This window comes from Ovis aries, chromosome 4, assembly GCF_016772045.2.
Source record: "Ovis aries strain OAR_USU_Benz2616 breed Rambouillet chromosome 4, ARS-UI_Ramb_v3.0, whole genome shotgun sequence".
In the NCBI taxonomy this organism is placed as follows: domain Eukaryota; kingdom Metazoa; phylum Chordata; class Mammalia; order Artiodactyla; family Bovidae; genus Ovis; species Ovis aries.
Genome location: NC_056057.1, coordinates 50,296,046 through 50,315,822, shown reverse-complemented (window position 1 = coordinate 50,315,822; position 19,777 = coordinate 50,296,046). Strand labels below are relative to the sequence as shown.

At 39.1% G+C, this 19,777-nt stretch overlaps 1 protein-coding gene across 2 annotated transcripts in view; it reads left to right on the top strand.

The window, feature by feature from the left end:
- Nucleotides 1–19,777, top strand: part of SLC26A3 (solute carrier family 26 member 3) — a 34,620-nt gene that overhangs the window by 13,544 nt on the left and 1,299 nt on the right. For both annotated transcript variants that reach the window (XM_042248290.1, NM_001184899.1), the window contains 14 exon segments: nt 1,148–1,300; nt 2,043–2,125; nt 5,612–5,759; nt 5,871–5,984; nt 6,092–6,169; nt 9,327–9,422; nt 10,619–10,725; nt 12,007–12,076; nt 12,165–12,257; nt 13,841–13,936; nt 14,246–14,479; nt 15,944–15,998; nt 18,441–18,583; nt 18,707–18,775. In XM_042248290.1, the coding sequence (XP_042104224.1) occupies nt 1,148–1,300; nt 2,043–2,125; nt 5,612–5,759; nt 5,871–5,984; nt 6,092–6,169; nt 9,327–9,422; nt 10,619–10,725; nt 12,007–12,076; nt 12,165–12,257; nt 13,841–13,936; nt 14,246–14,479; nt 15,944–15,998; nt 18,441–18,583; nt 18,707–18,775 (1,539 nt within the window).

Sequence of the window (19,777 nt, the reverse complement as noted above, 5' to 3'; positions counted from 1 at the left end):
AGGTCTTGTTTTTTTAGAATTGAAATTCTTCTGACTCTTATGTATCCTTGTTTATAAAGCAAAAGGAAATTGGCCAATATGTAAATAGAACAGTGGTTCTTCTCTCCTCTGGAGGATGTACTTTAGAACAAACAGTGTTCTTAGTGCCTCTGAATTTCTATATTTAAGTCCTCACTCATTTTTCTTTTGTGAGTCTAGCTAAAGGTTTGTCTCCTCTGTTTATCTTTTCAAAAAGCTAGCTTTTAGTTCCATTGATCTTTTCTTTTTTTTTTTTTTTAGTCTCCGCTTAAATTCTTCCCTCTCTGTTCTTTGTTATTTCCTTCTTTTTCCTGACTGTGGGGCTTGTTAGTGCTTCTATCAAGACAGTGTTTGGGAGTCTGAGGCAAAACTTGCTCCCAGTTGGAACCAGACCTCTCTCACTCCCATTCAGAGCTATTCCAGAAGTGGAATCTTTAGGGAGTCATTTGGGATCCAGTCTGGTCCTGCTTGAGCTGTCCAGATCCCATAGATATGGAAATGCAACTGGCCTTGAGAATTAAGACTGTAAACAGTGCACAGCTAGCCAGGAAACTATTTTCCAAAGTGACAGAGAGAGTCAATGAAGCAATATCAGGGGTCTGAACCTTAATTTAAAAAGCCAGGAATTCAGGGGAAACATGCTAAGAAAAACTGTCAAAGGTGAAAGGTGATTCCCTGGACAGAGCAATAGTGTTGATTATGAAATGAAAAATGAGGTATACATATAGCTGATTCACTTCGTTGTGCAGGAGAAACTAACACAGCATTGTAAAGCAATTTTACTCCAATAATAAAAACAAGAAACAAACAAAAAAAAAAACGATGGCAATGACACCTAAGAGTAGAAGAGACCAGTTCTAAAAATGTGAAAAGCATCCCAGAAAATCTGACACTAGATGAAGAGCATCGCTAAACCAGTGTGATGACAATGCTACGCTAACTTACTCTTCTCATATCTCCATGCTAGTCTCTACAATTACTAGTGTCTAACATGAGCAGAACAGGCAACTGCTATCCATCTGTCAGTCCTTTCATGTCTTACGTTTATTTTTATGCATTTGGAATTAAAGGTTGTATCCAAATTACACATTAATATAGCACTTGGGTTTTTTAATTTTTATACTTTCAGGTCCTAGAGTCCGTATTCTCACAAATAGAGAAGACTAATATTGCAGACCTTGTGACATCCTTGGTTATCCTGGTGGTAGTATTTGTGGTTAAAGAACTAAATCAGCGCTACAAAGCCAAGCTTCCTGTGCCCATCCCAATTGAGCTCATTGTGGTAAGTGATCATCTTCTGGTTTCCTTTCATAATTCGTTTGCCTTGTGTTTTTTTTTTTAATTTCTTTTTTAAAAATTAATTTATTTATTTTAACTGGAGGCTAATTACTTTACAATATTGTGGTGGTTTTCGTGATACGTTGCCATGAATCAGCCACGGGTGTACCTGTGTCCCCCATCCTGAACCCCTCTCCCACCTCCCTCTGGGTTGTCCCAGTACACTGGCTTGGAGTGCCCCGTTTCATGCATCGAACTTGGACTGGAGATCTATTTCACATATGGTAATATACACGTTCCAATGCTATTCTCTCAAATCATCCCACCCTCACCTTCTGCCTTGTGTTTTTATGTTGAAAGCCCTCCCTATCTGTAAATTAGGAGGTTTTAGTGAGACAGGCAATCTCTCTGCAGTTTCTGGTATAATATTTAGTATGGTATTTTTCTTCATTCATACTTTAATAACTTGCTTTGATGATTTGAGGTTTATTCTTTCCATGTAAGGCAAGAGAGCTGCCCTCTGAGAAGCCTGGTGATAGACTCATTGGAATGAAGCTGTGGTTCTGTTTCAGTAGTACATTAGAATTGCCTTGGGACTTCTCAAAAAGTAGCCAAACCTGAGCTTGAGATTCCTATGTAATAGGTCAAAGGGTGGCCTTTGGCAACGGTACTTTTTTCTTTTTTTCCAAAGCAAGATTCTTAGTGACATCTCCCATTTCTAACTTGGGCAATTTGCAACTTTGCAGACTGTGATCGCAACGGGTGTGTCCTATGGCTTTGACTTCAAAACCAGGTTTAATGTGGCTGTGATTGGGGAGATGAAACCTGGGTAAGTGTCTATCTCATGATGGCATCTCCAAGCACCAAGAGAGTTACCAGTAGTGACAGAGGACTCTAAGCTGAAATGCATTAACCCTCCTCAGCACTCTCCCTGTATCTGGCATCCATCACGCATCCAGGAGGAAGGCTCACTTCTGTCCTTCTAGGAATAAGTCACGAAGGACATCAGGTCTGCAGTTCTTAATATCAAAAAGTGTCTCCATGTGAAAGAACTCACGAATCAGAGAAGGGACTCACACTCCCGTAAAAGCAAGATAGTAGAAGTAGAAAAAGAGGTTAAACTTGTTCCTTCTCGTCAAAAAGAACCGAGAGAAACCAGATTTCCCTGGCCATTAATTACCATAAACACTATGTAGTGTTTTGTTTGAAGTTACTGGAGCCAAGTTCCAATGGTTCAAAGGAGACACTGAAGGAATACCTGCCACACACTGCTTGAGCAATCCAGATGGGCACACTCTGTCCTTTCTCAAGATCAAGTTCAAAACAAGCCCAGAGCAACTCTTACCGCTCCAAAAGGCTGGGAGGTGCAGTTTTTACAAGGAGTCTGAAAATGTAGTCCATTGCCTTTATTCAGTTGTTGAGAGAGATCCAGTTTTGTGCTCTCTCCTTTCTCTGCCTTCTGACCATTGCATCAGTTTCTTCCAGCTTGCTTACCAAGGAAACATTGTATTCCTGGTAACGAAATGAAATGAAAATGAAACAAAAATGAAAACCTTCCCTCCTTTCCATACCTAGGAATATTTAAGAATTATTCTAGGAATAAGAATTTATATGCATTTCATTGTTGACTTAAAAATAACTAACTTCTAATAGAAAGTGAAAAGTGAAAGTGAAGTCGCTCAGTCATGTCTGACTCTTTGGGACTCCATGGACTGTAGCCTACCAGGTTCCTCCATTCATGGGATTTTCCAGGCAAGAATACTGGAGTGGGTTGCCATTTCCTTCTCCAGGAGATCTTCCAGACCCAGGGATTAAACCAGGGTCTCCCGCGTTGTAGGCAGATGCTTTACTGTCTGAGCCACAAGGGAACTTCTATTAGAAGCAAATATATATTTTTAAGCAAAAAATATTTTTATCACCAGATAAAAATGTGTTATACTTGTGATATTTAGATCACAAATATCACTTTAAATGGTAGAAATTAGGCTGAAGTTGAAAGACTATTTCTAGGGTTTCTCTCTACTCTGCAACTTTCAAGTGATTATACTTTATCTTGTCAGAAGATTTTGGAAATAAAAGATAAACTTAAGATCACTGAATTACAGTGACATTACTTAGCAAATATATTTTAAATGTTAACGGACTTCTTTCCACAGTATGTGTGGGTGAAGAAGGGGGTGACATATTTATAGATCATCACACCCTACAGACAGGCAGTGTAGCCCAGTAAGCAAATTCATGCTTCCTAGAGGCAGAGTGCCTGGAATTTACTCCAGACTCACTTCCTGACCTTGAGCAAATAATTAAACTCTGTGCCTTAATATCTTTGGCTGTAAAAAATGGGGCTAAAAATAGTCGTTATTACACAGGATTCTTGTAAGGATTAAGTGAGTTAATTAATGCATGTGATATCCTGAAGTGCCTGGCCTACTGTAAGTATTCAAACTGCACTACAGCTATTCTTAATTTATCACCTAAATTACTGTGCCAGACACTTTACATGCTTTTTACACTCCCACTTCTTCTGAGTGATGATTGAGTGGACATTTTAAATGCCCATTGGTGTTTGCAAATAGAATATAAGTGAAAGATAATGATTATTAATTATTGCTAATCTGCTATTAATGAATATGACATCTTAGAAGTGACTTTGTGAAGTCATGTACACTGAGTGCAAATACTTGGCTGAAGGAGAGAGATCATCGAAAAAGCAGACAGAACACCAAGGATATATTCAGATTCCAGAGGGACACTGTAACAGTAGCTAAGAGGCACTTTGCACTTTACAATGTGTGAATAGTATTCACATTCATTGTTTTACTTGAACCTTCCACAAAAATTATGAAGAAAAGAGAACAAGTGTTACTATTAGCACTTTACAAATGAGGAACCTGGGTGAGGAGCACAGCCAGGAAATCAGTCCAGTTTTCAGGCTGCAAATCCCCATCACATCATTCTGCCTATGGCGTTTAGAGGCTAGAACAAAATAATAATAGCAGGCTTCTGGGTATTTTGGTATAAAATGCAAATTGTATCACTCATTTTATATTTTACATATATAATATTCCTAGCTAACTTTCTGATTTATAAAAGCTGCAGAATATGAAATAATAGTACTCCTTCGAAATTAGAGCTAAAACTGTATTAACACTTACAAAACATGAATAGCAATTAAAAAAGAATTGAATGGACCCAGTTAACCCAGTTGTAATAAGTTTTACATCAGAAACAGATGTTTATAGGAGCTGAACATTTTAGTAAATTTATTTAACTGCTCTAAGTCCATGCGGTATAAACACAGACATATCCTCTGTGACTTCAGTGTTTCCCTGACATAATCCCACTTTAAATGGAAACCCACTCTCCATCACGGCTGCAGTTGGCTGTAGCCGATTAGTGGAGCTCAGGGCAGAGTCCAGCGCTTGTTTGCTAAGAGTTTGCCCTGAAAGGTTATTGTTATCAATGGAGGGAAATATATCTTGCTTTCCTTGTCTCAGAACTGTATTTGCTCAAAGAGCCTTCATCCATGGATAACTATTGGCAGTATCATGAGTGATGCTTTGTAAACCAATGTAACAATACAACTGGGATCTGAGATGTTTTGCAGGAAGCTTATATTGATCTAAATGTACACTGTAATGCAGCTATACTAGCAAAATCATATCAGATTTATCACTATCATTGGACTAGTTTTACAATCTTATATCAAATCCAGGCAGCATTGCTTTTCAACATTAAGATAACAGATTGCAAGGTATTCAGTGGCGCTAAATTCTTGCTAGTCATACTTGAAAGGCACAACTCAGCCTAGAATGCATTCATTCATTCATTGACTTGCTCAACAAATACTGACCACCTGATATATGCTGTGAAAAGTGTTTGATCCTGGTCATAGAACAGTGAACTAGTCATTGTCCCTGCTCTGGGTCCGGGTGAGAGTTTCCAGTTGGGAGGGCGGATGGAAACAGGAGGAATCAAATACTGGAGAAGCACAGACAATCTCGCCTAACCCTGACCTTGGGGATGAGAAATGACTTTCTGGAGGGAAGGATGGGAATGAAGGGAATGGTTCAGGCAGAGGGAACAGCAAATTAGAAGCTTCCAAGGTGGGAGATGATGGGTGATGAGAAACAAAGAAAACTTGGTATAGCTGGAGTCTAAATTCTGAGAAATGGTAGTAATTAAGCACGATGTGGAGCAAGGGGTCATTGGGGCCTTGCTAAGGAATTTGGATTTTTTCTTGAGGATACAAGGATGCTGTTGAAGGCTTCTAACCAGGTGGGCAACATTCTGACTTGCTTAATTTCAATTTCAGGTTTCAGGCCCCTGTCACACCTAGCAGGCAGACTTTCCAAGATACCATTGGAGACTCCTTTGGCATTGCCATTGTTGGCTTTGCAGTGGCCTTTTCTGTGGCCAGCGTCTACTCCCTCAAGTATGATTATCCCATTGATGGCAATCAGGTAAGTATACAACCGACAATGGGTCTAATTAGGCAACTTGAGCTACTACTTTGCATACATGATATTGATGGTGCTGCGTCTAAAAAAAATTCCTCCTTGCTCTCCTGTCAGGAGTTGATCGCCTTGGGAGCGAGTAACATATTCGGTGGATCGTTCAAAGGATTTGCAGCAAGTACTTCTCTCTCCAGATCGGGGGTCCAGGAGAGTACAGGAGGCAAAACTCAGGTCCTGAGGGGTCTTTGCTAAGAGGCCCATCTTTGCATGAGTCCCTGGGGATTTGGAACCCTGGGGGAAAGTTGAGTTTGTGATGAGAAATGTTCTCGTCTCCACAGATAGCTGGCCTTCTCTCTGCTATCATCGTGCTGATTGTCATTGTTGCCATCGGATTTCTCTTGGAGCCTCTACAAAAGGTAGCACTCATCCCTTCTGCTGACATCTCTCTCCTTTGGATGATGAACCGAGGACTCTGGTTCTTAAACTCAGGAGACATAAACTAAACTAGGGAACATGAGTATCTACAAACTCTCAAGTACTTCTTAGCCAATATTCTATGGGCCAAAAATATTTCTTTCTCTCTTGGCACTACTTTATAAATGTTAGGAATGCAAATACCCAACAACGCTACTCTTAAAACTCTACACTGCCTTATCAGTTCTACTCTGCTGATCAGCTCTGCTCTTCAGCCTCTATGTGTTTACCCCAGATATGATTAATGTTTAGATTGGAAGGCACCCTGGCACTGAAGCTTCCATATGGGTTGACTAAAGTGAAGATTTTCTTAAAGGTTGATGCCATTGAGGCCTGTATGGAATTCAGAGAATGGTACTACCAACCACACAACTTGTTCTTAGGAGTACGCCCTGCAGCTCCCAGAGTGTAGTTTGACTCCAAGACCAAAACGGTCAAACTGATGGATGGGAGCAAACGGTTAGACTTTGATCTTGCACCTTTACCCTCATGCTCCTCTGTCTGCCTCTCCAGAATTACTGTAATTTTTGAGGGTGCAGTTTTATGCTTTGTCCACCACTGCAGTACCCACGTTACAAAAATAGCAGCAGGCCCTAGGAAACACAGGATCTGTAGGAAACCAAATGATGGTCAATATATTGTTCTTTGCAGTGTTAATGTGATTTTGAGGTAGTACAGGAGGCACTGGCTCTAGTCCTATAGACATTCTTCTAATCCTGCTCTGCTGCTTATTATCTCTGTGATTTAGGCAGATCATTTAACCTCTTGAACTTCAAGTTGCCCATTTGTAAAACAGAGAGGGAAATAGCACCCACTTCACAGAGTTGTTGTGAAAATTAAATGAAACAGGGCATGTGAAGTATTAATATTTAGTCCAGGGTGTGGCACATGATAAACACTTAACCAATGATACCCTTTATTGGGAAGATTATTATTGTTGTTATTCTAAACATCCAATTATACCTCTGACTACAGAGGACATAGACATAGGACACAGTCCACCAAAGTCTGTTGGTTTTTATGTAGGCCTTTTTCTTTGTTGGTTGGTAGCTGGAACATGAGTTTTATCCCAGGTTTCTGGTGTCCTGATATGGTTATCCCAAACCTGGCCAAACAGTGCACAGTACTTGCTGTCAAAATTATGCATTTTTATTGTGCTAACCTGATTTCCAAAGGAATGGCATAAAAGGAGTCAAAAAGTCACCCCTAAAGAAATATTATGTGTAAGAATTGTATATCTCAATAAAAATAAATGCACACACAACCCCCCTACATAGAGAATTCGGCCCGGTGTACTTCTTCCTGTGTGTATCCTTGGTCTCTACCTCACCCACTTCAATTTGGAGAAACTGAAAAAAAAAGCAATTGCCACTTAAAATCCTATCTCTTTCGTAAATAAATGACACCAACCACACTGGCCAGGATGTTAATCAAAGGCTTTACTTTGTAAAGGATCCATCTGACAATTACTTCTTAGATCACTGTGTCTATAATGTTTTTGTTTCATCTAAATAACTGGTCTGTTTTATCATATGAAGGCAAAATAACCTTTCATGATAGCTAAGAATGAATGCTCCTTAAGCACTTATTTAGTATCAGCGGAGTTCTAAGCGTTTTTTTTTAAATAGTTAATCCTTAGTCTCAATTACAGTCAGGATAGCCAGTTCCTGGTAAAATGATCCCCCTTTCCCTGTCTGCGGCTTCTCAATGCTCTGTAATCTTTATTTTTTTTAAGGAGTTACTGTGTATGTATTTCATTGTAAACTGTTACAAATTTTTTTAATTTAAAAACATTTTAATCGACGTATAGTTAATTTACAATGCTGTATTAGTCTCATGTGTACAGGAAAGTGATTCAATTATATATTCTTTTTCAGATTCTTCTCCCTTATTGGAAGATACTGAGTATAGTTCCCTGTGTTATACAGTAGGTCCTTCTTATTTGTGGGTGTTTAGTCACTAAGCAGTCACTAAGTAGTTTAAGTCCGACTCTTTTGAGACCCCCATGGATTGTAGCCTCCCAGCCTCCTCTGTCCATCGGATTTCCCAGGCAAGAATACTGGAGTGGGTTGCCATTTCCTTCTCCAGGGAATCATCCTGATCCAGGGTTCGAACCTGAGTCTTTTCATTAGCAAGCAGATTCTTTGCCACTAAGCCACCAGGGAAGCCCCTTTGTTATTTACCTAGTTTCAAATTGTTTTTCCATGGAATACTGACTAGGCACGAATTAATGAAAAGAAAAAAATAACATGTCTCCTTTGCAAGTTGCACTTGACTTGTTTTATACTAAAGTTCTCCAAAGCAGGAGGCTTATTGTACAGAGTTCCGTGAACCATTCATCCAGCTCCCACAGGGGTGGCATCTTACACAGCTACACGGCAATATCAAAACCAGTGCATTGACGCTGGAAGGACAGGTGCTGAAGCTGAAGCTCCAGTACTTTGGCCGCCTGATGCAAACAACTGACTCACTGGAAAAGACCCTGACGTTGGGAAAGATTGAAGGCAGGAGGAGAAGGGGACGACAGAGGATGAGATGGTTGGATGGCATCACCAACTCAATGGACATGAGTTTGAACAAGTTCCAGGAGTTGGTGATGGACAGGGAAGCCTGGTGTGCTTCAGTCCATGGGGTCAAAGAGAGTAGGACACAACTGAGTGACTGAACTGAACTGAGCTAAAGCTTTGAATTCTATTCCAAGACCCCCAAGCTCCCTGAGGTTTTTTTTTTTTTTTAAACAAAGAGCAACACCCACTCCCTACTACAGCAAATAGACACACACTAGACTATCTCTGATTAGAAAGAATTGCTTTCAGTCACAGGTCTTCAGATCTGCCTTTCTGTGTCCCCAGGTACAGATGAGTAAGTGCTATCAGATGGCACGTTCCCGTCACCGTGGTGGAGCCAAAATCATACCTGGGGATAGGTCAGAGTTCCAGGGCTGCTGTGCTATGCATTGGCATTGTACACAGGAAAAGGGTGTATCGTTTGATAGGCTCTGAGGCCCTTGAAAGGATTCACTTATCTACAGCCTTCACCTTTGCTTCTATATGGTTATTGGATTATCTCAAAGTACATCTGCTCTTCATGTTTCCACAGTCTGTCCTGGCAGCTTTAGCACTTGGAAACTTGAAAGGAATGCTGATGCAGTTTGCGGAAATACGAAGATTGTGGCGAAAGGATAAGTATGATTGTGTAAGTAGAGGTGATATTATCTGAGAGAAGAATTGGAATTGCATTTTAATGCTGATGTAAAATGTATATTTATATTGTAAACAAAGGGAAATCTTGTTTCTATCTACCTGTTCAAATAACCTGCTTGTTTTATTTGCTATCTTGAAACTGCACACTCTAATGATTATTCTCTGGGATTTTAATGAAAAATGATGAGTTACTTACAAGTAGGAAATAGTTCATGAAGCACAAAGAGACAACTTCTTAGATCTCTTCTAAAAATTCTTGTAGTCATCTCTAATGCCACAGAAACTCTGAATCTTACGGTATTCATTGCTTCTGGTCTTCATTACCTCGTATGGCAGTGTCCAAAGAAGAACTCAAATTCTGAACAATCCTTTTGGAAACACTCTGTAAAGCCTCCCCTCACTCTCAACAAGCCGTGCTCTGAGAAGCTGTGTCCCTAAATTACATCAGGGTCAAAGTCTGTGGTGTAAAAAGGCTTGTTAACATAGCCTATGGTTCTTAACAAGCATGAAGCAATAAGCCAGGTTTAGTTTTGCTGCTGCTAGATCAGTGTTAGGGACTTTTACACTTCTGGGACATGCTAGGAGTCTGATAGAGATAAAAGTGTTAGTCGCTCAGTCGTGTCCAGCTTTTTGTGACCTTATGGACTATAGCCCACCCACTAGGCTCCTCTGTCCATGGAATTCTCCAGGCAAGAATACTGAAGTGGGTAGCCATTCTCTTCTCCAGGGCATCTTCCTGACTCAGGAATCGAACCCTGGTCTCCTGCATTGCAGGCAGATTCTTTAGCAGATGGGCTCCCCAGGGAAACCCCCAGCAGAGATAGTAGTCTTTATTAAATCAGCAGACCAAAAGTAAGATATTAGTCCAGATTCTACCGATTAATAACAAACAGCAACTGGTTCTGCAATTTTAGCTGGGACAGATTCAGTCATTTCCTTAACTGGTTCAGGGATGGGGTTAGAAAATGGATACACTCTCTCGGGATATTTAAAAAGATTTGCTTGTGCTTCTGCAGCATCTGAACCTGAGCCAGCAGAATGACCAGAAGGCAGCTCCCTTCTACTGTGTACTCCTGACCTCTGCTTTGGACACTAGAAGTTCATGCTTTCTTATACCTCTGAACCTAGGACACTGTATTTGAATCAGAGTAGTAAACGGTAATGTATGTGTTGCTCTTTTTTTGACAGCTAATCTGGGTCATGACCTTCATCTTTGCCGTTGTCCTGGGGCTCGGTTTGGGCCTGGCAGCTAGCGTGGCATTTCAGCTCCTGACTATCGTCTTCAGGACTCAGTTGTAAGTGCTCACTGTGGTCTGCATCCTTGCAGGCTTTGACTTGCCTGGGTCAGAGGAGGAAAAAACCTGTCACTGGTTAGGGGGAAAGCAGTTTAGTTGATAGGTATGCAAATCTATCAAGACTGGCCAGACTGGGACTTCCCCTGGTGGTCCAGTGCTTGATTCTGCACTTTCAGTGCAGGGGGTGTGGGTTTGATTCTTGGTTGGGGAACTAAGATCCCACAAGCCTTACCATGCAAACCCCACCCCCCTAAAAGAAAAGAAAAGAAGATTGGCCAGTCTATTCTGCCTCACTCCAAGACCCGAAGGCAAAAGATGGCCCAACCTTACATCAGCCGAATCTCACCAGTTGTTGGTCTGCTTCCTTCTTTGACAATTCAAATAAATCATAATTCTCTAAGTCTGTTTACCCAGCTGTAAACTGGAAGTAATTCTGAGCAAGTTTACTGTCTTTGCCTCAGACTTGTTAAACACAGGGCAAGTGTTCCTGAGAAGATTCTGAGATTCTGTGTGTCTGAGGGAGGGTTGTTTCTCTGGGCAAGTTGTTAGATTGGACTCCCACCTGGAAATCATGAAGCTGGATTTAGAGAACTTTTCAAAGGCCCCTTTCAACTTAAAATGCCACAAAAGCCACTTAGAAGTCTTAATTTTTTAACAGAATTCAAACAGATTTCCTCTCCAAACATCTTCTGGATTCTTAAATTTGTTATAAAACATCACCACCATGTGGTCACTCAGCCTTTGATGGATTATATGATGTGCCAGAGGTTTCTTGGGATCTAAGGTGTTCTAGAATAGAAGGTGTTATCATACTTAAGTTTGATGGACTGATGGAATACATTTACATTGAGATGTTCCCACACTCTTCTATTTACTTATATTTTCATTCATTTCTTGGGGACTCATCAAACATAAGAGACAAATTGAGTGGTTGTAGGCAAGTCATAATAGTTCTCTATGTCCTCATCCATACAACAAGGTGATTGTATCTGCCTTATTTCACCCAATAACTGTAATATTCAGAATCAAAATGGCAAAGGCATATGGAAGTGCTTTGTAAACTGGATGTGGGAGATGGGAGAGGAGGCACAGTTTCAGAGCTGTGGGAGGGTCAGTCAAACAAGGTGTTTGCCCTCCAGGGCATGATGGGATGAGAATTTTCCAATCTTTAAACTTTGGATAAACGAGCCTGCTTTGGGTTGCTAGGAAAACACCAGCGTTAGCCTTATAGGCTTAATAAATATGCAGGAATGATTCACTTGGTGTTGATTTTCCCTACAGTCCCAAATGCAGCACCCTGGCTAATGTTGGAAGGAGCAACATCTATAAGAATAGAAAAGATTATTCTGAAGTAAGCTTCATTTTTTTACTCTTATTTGCTAAGTAATATTAACATAAATCGAATGGGCACCATCTAATATGATTTATCTGCCTTACAGATATATGAACCAGAAGGCGTGAAGATTTTCAGATGCCCATCTCCTATCTACTTTGCAAACATTAGTTTCTTTAAGCAGAAACTTATTGATGCTGTAAGGTTTGGGGTTATTAATTTTTTTTTAATTCCACTGAATACCTAGGAATGAAATGCTTATTCTATAACAAGGAGGAGGGTCACTGATTTCACAAATACTGCAGATGGGTAGTGTTCATATTTTTGTATCCTTGTCCCAGGTGGAACTATCTTAATAGGGGTCCATTAACATGTTAGGAAATGAGACTTTTTCTCTAAGGTCCCATATAGAGACTCTTTTCATTATATATTGCTGTAAAGTAAAAAGATTTACCATAAGATAGATGGTCTCCTATAGATTTTCCTTGGGAGTCAAATTCAGAAACAATAGGAGTCTTTAATATTTGACTGCATCATTGAAGAGATTCAGGATAGCAAGTGAATACTTAAAAATGAATAAATAAAATATAAATGAATATTTAACACTAAATAACAACTAGTGTCCCTGGTGGACTGGAAAGAAGCTGACAAAAAAGCAGACTTTAAGGTTAAGAAACAAAAGCTCAGCACTCTTTCACGTTCCTTCTGGTCCACTCTGTCCCTCACATAGAGCTTGCCTTAAGCCCTAACTATTTTTAGTCATCTGTTATGCATCAAATATCTTTCTACCCAAGTTTTTTTTGTTTTTTGTTTTTTGGTGTTTTTTTTACAAAAATGGGATCAGATCGTCTATCTGGCTTTAGATACTGTTCTTTTCACTTAATCTAGTATCTTTTCATCTCACTACATTTTTTGGTCAAGAGTTTTTTATTATATAATTTGATCCTCCTTATTACTCTGGGCTTCCCAGGTGGTGTTAATGGTAAAGAACCCTCCTGCCAATGCAGGAGACATAAGAGATGAGGATTTGATCCCTGGGTCAGAAAGATCCTCTGGAGGAGGAAATGGCAACCCACTCCAGTATTCTTGCCTGGAGAATCCCATGGACAGAGGAGCCTGGCAGGCTACAGTCCATGGAGTCGCAAAGTCAGACAAGACTGAGGCGACTTAGCACGCACACACGTACTTATTACTCTGGAGCTAAATATTACTGCGGTAAGAACACATTTGTTTTGGAAAGGAAAAAAATGAAGGTTACCCTCATATCTAACACTAAAATTATAAAAAGTTCATATAGTAGATATGATAATTATATAAATTCTAATAGAATAAAAAATATCTAGAAGCAGGATACTAATTAGATACAACTCATATTCAACAAATGGAAAAAAATAAAATGAAATTCCCTAAGGGTTGTGTGGAAAGAAAACAAAAACTTGAAATAGTTTCGATCCATTTGTGGATACTCTAGGGATAAAACCTGGATGGTACAGAGGTTTTTCAATGTTAGTTAACTGCATACAGAGTAGCAGACCATAGGTCTGATACAATGCCTTCAATGATGATGTTAAATTTTGAATTTCCAAGCAAATTTAAATTTTAATGTAAATATCTTTCATATATGTCCCAGTCCCTCAACCCATCCCATTTAATTATGCTATAATTATCCCATTTAACTAAGTAGAATTATGCTATAGCTAGAATTAGGTTATATAAGTAGAATTATGCTATACAAGTAGCAGAATATTCAGCACTCTTGTAACACAGCAATGGGTTTTTCAGATTGGCTTTCGTCCACTTCGAATTCTTCGCAAGCGCAACAAGGCTTTGAAGAAAATCCGAAAAATGCAGAAGAAAGGCCTGCTACAAGTAACACCAGTAAGTTCTTTCCCACATTTCTACGTATTACAGCTAAAAGCTTAGTAAAAGGTAGTTCAAGTGGTTGGTTCCATTTCTTTTAATGAAATGGCAGATAAACAAGGTACTTCATATGTCAATTAGTGTCAGGTTTTTAAGGGTCTCTTGAAAATTGTATTCTCCAGGGAAAATTTTTATTCTCCAAATAAAAGAATTAAAATCCCACCACTTGAGCCCTTTGACTCTATGCTTCAGAAATTCACTGGTTAACCTTAACATTCAGTGCTTTCCTTGGTCAGAGTTTTTACACGTTAGTGTCCTCTCTTGCAGAAAGGATTTATATGTACTGTTGATGGCTTTAAAGATTCTGATGAAGAGCTGGACAATGATAAGATTGAAGAGCTGGATCAGCCCATCAATACCACAGACCTGCCTTTCCAAATAGACTGGAATGCTAATCTTCCTCTCAACATTGTGGTCCCTAAAATCAACCTCCACAGCCTCATTCTTGACTTTTCAGCAGTGTCATTTCTTGATGTTTCTTCAATGAGGGGTCTCAAAACGGTAATTTTTTTCTGAATGAAAACAACTAATCAGTGACTACAGGTTAAAAAAAAAGTTGTATTTGTGGATGGATGTTCCTTTAGATAACACATGCATGCTTAAGCAGAAGTAAAATTTAATCTTAGAATATTTCATGGAGGGAGTGCAGGTGGGGTGTGTTTGGTGGACTCTTTAAAGTGCATTTCCCATGAGACTGCATATAATTTCTGACATATGCTTATAGGCAATACTGCTCACAATCCTATTAAATTCCAGTTCTGCTGTGTTTCAAATCCTTGTGGGTATTCTATCTAAATTGTCCTGAAACAGAGATCTTGCAAGAAAGTAGAATAGTGGTCCTTTAATTTTTATCCTCATCTGTCATAAGCCAATGAACTTTAACTTGGCTATATAACAATTTGTCTTTTTTTTAAGTTAGATATATGAAAGAATATATGTCACGTATGATTTTAAAAACCAGAACTGTAACAATCTGGTTGCAAGCTGTTTCCTTACCACAGGTTTGTCAACGTTTCTAAAAGAGTTTCTAACAGAAATGCCAAAACAGATATAAAGAAAATTTAAGAATGTTAACATCCCCCTCTTTTGCTTTTTTTTTAAACAGAAATCTGCCTACATAAAAACTGAGCTAAGATCTATTAAGCATAGGTGAACTAGATATAAAATTAGAAAACAGGATTAATTTTATCTCCTTCAAACTTAACCTTTTAAAAAAATCTTAGTATCACATGACCTTGGAGACTGCTTTTCCTTGGTTTGCTTTTGTCTGTTTTTGCTTTGAAGGAGAAAATACACATAACATTTATTTTTTGATCTTGGCATATAGCACAAAAGACAGGGACTCTACCTTAGGTTTCCTGAAGGTCCTAATTCTTACTTCAGCCCAGTAGAGCCTCCAAAAGTTTTTACTGATGATAATAGTGATATTAATGATCACTATTGATATTAATGTAAACAGGACAAGCTACTTTCCTTATCTTTTATAACCTTACTCACATCACTACTGGCATTTGTTCTGAGCCTCGAGACCAGGAAAATGGATAAAGATTCTTTGATGCTAGACACATTCAGGCACTGTGGACAGGAATAATGAACAACATATGGGTTATGGGTTTTTTAAAACGTTTATATATATAGAAAGCTCTCGTAAAGATCATTCCATAGAAGAAACTGTTTAAAAATTACATCAGAGTTCCTCTTTTGAGTCAGAGCAGACATTTTTTCATTATACGTCCTTCAAGAATGATCGTCTTTAACTTTTGACTGAAGAGAAGAGTTCTTTCCTTTAGACTTCTGTCATAGAGCCTTGTTATTAATTTTAGTATCTCTATAGTATTATCTCTTTTAAAAATGTAAAGGGCTCTGAAAGCAACACATTAGCATAAGACACAATTATGATAGTTTTCTTTACGTTTCTGACAAGTGAAACTGTTCCCTAAGAAAGATCTGCTTTCTTTTTAACAGATTCTGCAAGAATTTATCAGGATCCAGGTAGATGTGTATATTGCTGGAACTGATGGTAAGTTGTTCTATTTTTATTTTCTGACAATCCCTTTACTGCTAGCTCTCAATCTACACAGCTTCTCCTAAGAACAGGCATTTTTTATGATCACCAAGAAGGTCTAATTTGTAGATTTCCAACAGCAATCTCCAGGGAAACGGCATCTTTATATTTGAGTTGTGTTGATACATAATTGACTTTACAATTTTAATTCTAGTTTAACGGGCAGCAAAGGAGTGAATATGTAGCCTAAGTTTTCTCTAAACTTCCTAAAAAAGTAGGTTTACTCTCTTCCTTGCCTCCATTGAATTAGCAGCCCATAATTACCTGGTCTCTGCTTCACTTCACTGATGAGGCTGCCCTTGCCAAGGTCATCAATGATATCCCGGTGATCAAAGATCAACCACCCCCATCCCAGCCTCATTCTCTCAGAGCTTTAACAGCGGGCTCTTTTTGGCCTCTGTCTCCCTGACTTTTGAAAGACCTGTCTTCTGAGTCCCTTCCCACCATTCTCAGAGCTCTGCAGTACCTCACACTGGCTCCTAGCCACACTGCTATCTATGTTAATGAACCCACAAACTGTATCTCCAGCTCAGACCTTTTTTCTGAGCAGCAGACCCGTGTATTCAACCATCTGGATGTCCTCCAACTACCTAAGATACACATATTCGAAACTAAATATATACATCCCCCCAACTACTACTTCTCCTTTTCTATCTTGGTCACTACATCACCACATACCCACCCAGTTGCCCAAAGTACAAACTTTGGAGCCATCTTTAATCTCTCCTCCCCATTCCTCTATATTCGGTGAGTCACCATGAATATTTAATATTGAATCAGTCTCTTCCTCTCCATTTCTACAGCCTTAATCTAGCTCCTTATCCTTTCTCATCTAAGTCCTCTGAAAGAACTAATCAATGTCCTTGTCCATCCCTAGAATGTTCTCCCATCCCATTTTCTGACTCATCCCGTTAATCTTTCTCATGAAGCTTTCCCAGTGGGAAAGCCTGATAATAAACAAAGATATTTCAGGTAATGATAAATGCTGTCAAGAAAAAAATCAGGGTTGAGACATAGAGCCACAGGGGTAATGCTATTTTACACAGGTGATTAAGGATGTCCAGAAACTCAACAATTGAGTAGAGACTGGAATGAAGTGAAGGAATCAATCTTAAAAGTGTCTTGGGAGAAAGCATTTTAGGGAGGTATGAAACAGGCATTAATTTTTGCTCTGTACTGGCTCCTGTCCATAAAATCTACAGATATACCCTAGTTTCAAGGGTTCCTTATAATTAAAAACATCCTCTTAATCTCAGTAATCCTTTAAACAATTTTACTCTTCCATCATCCCAGGTCTCTTGAAACCATCTCATCCTGCTGCCTCTGCTGCCTGGCACCCCTCTAGGTCCTTAGCTAAGGTCGTCACCCTTGCTCACTGAATGCCACCTGCATCCTGACAACCGCAGTGCCCTCATCTCCCTCTGCTGCAGTTACTGCGAGGTCTTGTCCTTGGCTGAAAGTTTCCCTGTGAACAGACTTCTCCACCTCCACGCTTTCATACCTTCTCTTCCTCCTCTTGCCCCAAATCCTAGGCATTCTTTAAATGGTATCTGCTTCATTAACTTTCCCAGAATCCTGCCAAGTGGAAACAATGTTTACCCTTCTCTCTCTGAATTTCCACAGCACATGATCTGTGCCCCTCTTATTCATTTGACAACAATGTGAGGACCTACTATATTCTAGGCATTATTTTAAGAACCAAGAAAACATTAATTTTAAAGATTAGATTGCTTCCTGCCTCTATGATTCTATTTTTCATTAAGATAATATATATGTGCTCTGTCTTCCTCAAGGGCAAGATTCATGTCTAATTTATCTTTTGATCCTACCCAGCCAGAGCTTTGCATATAATAGACATGAGGCAATATTTGATTGACTGATCTGAGCCAACGATGCTGGTTAGTTCTTCCAAGAATAGAAGTAATTCCTCAAAGATTACTGGAGAGGTAATGGAGGGAGCCAAGGAAGATGTTTTCTGATGGTATCCAGCAGCTTTGGTAAAATGGACTACAGTAAGCTAATTGGTAAATCCAGAACCATGACATTGGTCCATGACTGTATGTTCTCTATTTTGGCAGAATCTCCATTTTTAGTAATAAGCCACCTTTGAAGCTCCTGTTATTAACAAGAGAAATTAACCCACAAGGCTCCTGCCTAACAGTGTTTCTCATTTGATCCTTTTTGGTATTTTACATGTAATTTTATTACAAAGATGCCCTTCAGTTCCAGAAGACATTGTACTAATGGTACACTAATATTGTACTGCTGAAACTCCCAAACACTTTACCGAACACCAGTGAAACGCGCATTTGAAAACAGACATTCAAGTCCCCAACCTCAAGGAGAAACCCATGGTCAAACACTTAACTTCTGTTATTCTTTCTTTCCTCTCTTCAGATGACTTCATTGAGAAGCTTACACGGTGTGAATTTTTTGATGATGAAGTCAAGGACTCAATATTTTTCTTAACAATCCACGATGCTGTTTTGCATATTTTGATGAAGAAAGATTACAGTACTTCAAAGTTTAATCCCAGTCAGGTATCAACTTTTGGGCAACTTTCATGTTTGTATAAACAACCACCAGTACTTCTTAAATTTCTCTTTATTTTTCAACATTAAAAAGCATATTCCTAATTCTTAATTCCATCCTGGTTTTCTCAGGAAGTAGAAGCAAAATCCGATGATTTCACCATCAGTACAAATGGAGGGTTACGTAATCGGGAATGTCAGGTAAGAATCTTCAGCAGGTTTATGTATACATAGACAGTATGACGAAGAACTTTCAAAATGCTGAGGCCTCTTCCAGCACGATACAGAAAGTCCAGCACCTGTTTGAGCCTCTGTGCCTCATTCCTAGAAAACTGAAGCAATCCCCATCTAATAGGGACATTAGGGGAAAATAAACTCAGATCAATACAAAGAGACGGAAAACAGTGATACTAGACCTCTTATTGCAATAATGAGCATATAGAAAGAGAATGTTTTATGTTTCCAAAGTATTTACAACCAAGATCTTATTCTGGTCTTGTCATAATCCATGAGGCAGAGAAGGAAATACTATTTCCACCTACAGATGAATTCATGATGGAGCTGAGAAGCTAAGTACACTTCCTGACCCCTAGAGGCATGGGAAGCCCCTAGCCAGTATCTAGCTCAGTGCTGAATGTTAGGTTCCTTCACTTCCTTACTAGAAAGAGTTGCCAAATCATTTAACTGTATAGTGCCATTTCATTCTAGAACATTCATTTCTAGAATATTCAGTCCTTTAAAGGTCTGTCCCTAGTTTGGGAAAAGCAGAACTACAAATCAAAATGAGTATCCCCTATAAAGCAAGTATATGGTAAGTGCCTTACATTCATGATTCAATCTTTACAACACGCAAAGAAGATATCTTCATTTCACAAATGAGGAAATTAGAAGGGCTCAGAGAGTTAAACTAATTTGCTTAGGGTCATGCACCAAATTGACAGCAATAGGATCTGAAGCAAGATCTGTCTGATGTCAAGATCTATGCTCTACAGACTATATTATACTGGCTCTATCCTTTGGTGAAAAACTATTGGAAGTGAGGGTCCCAAGGAAGAATCCAATGCTTGTCTTCTCTCATATGAAGAAAGGTCTATGAAGTGTATCAAAAAGGAATTTAAGTTAGAAGCAATGTATAGCATTAAGATAACCCTGCGTGATTATTAAGAGTTCAAATAGAAAAACCTTAGATAAAAGAGCCATTCC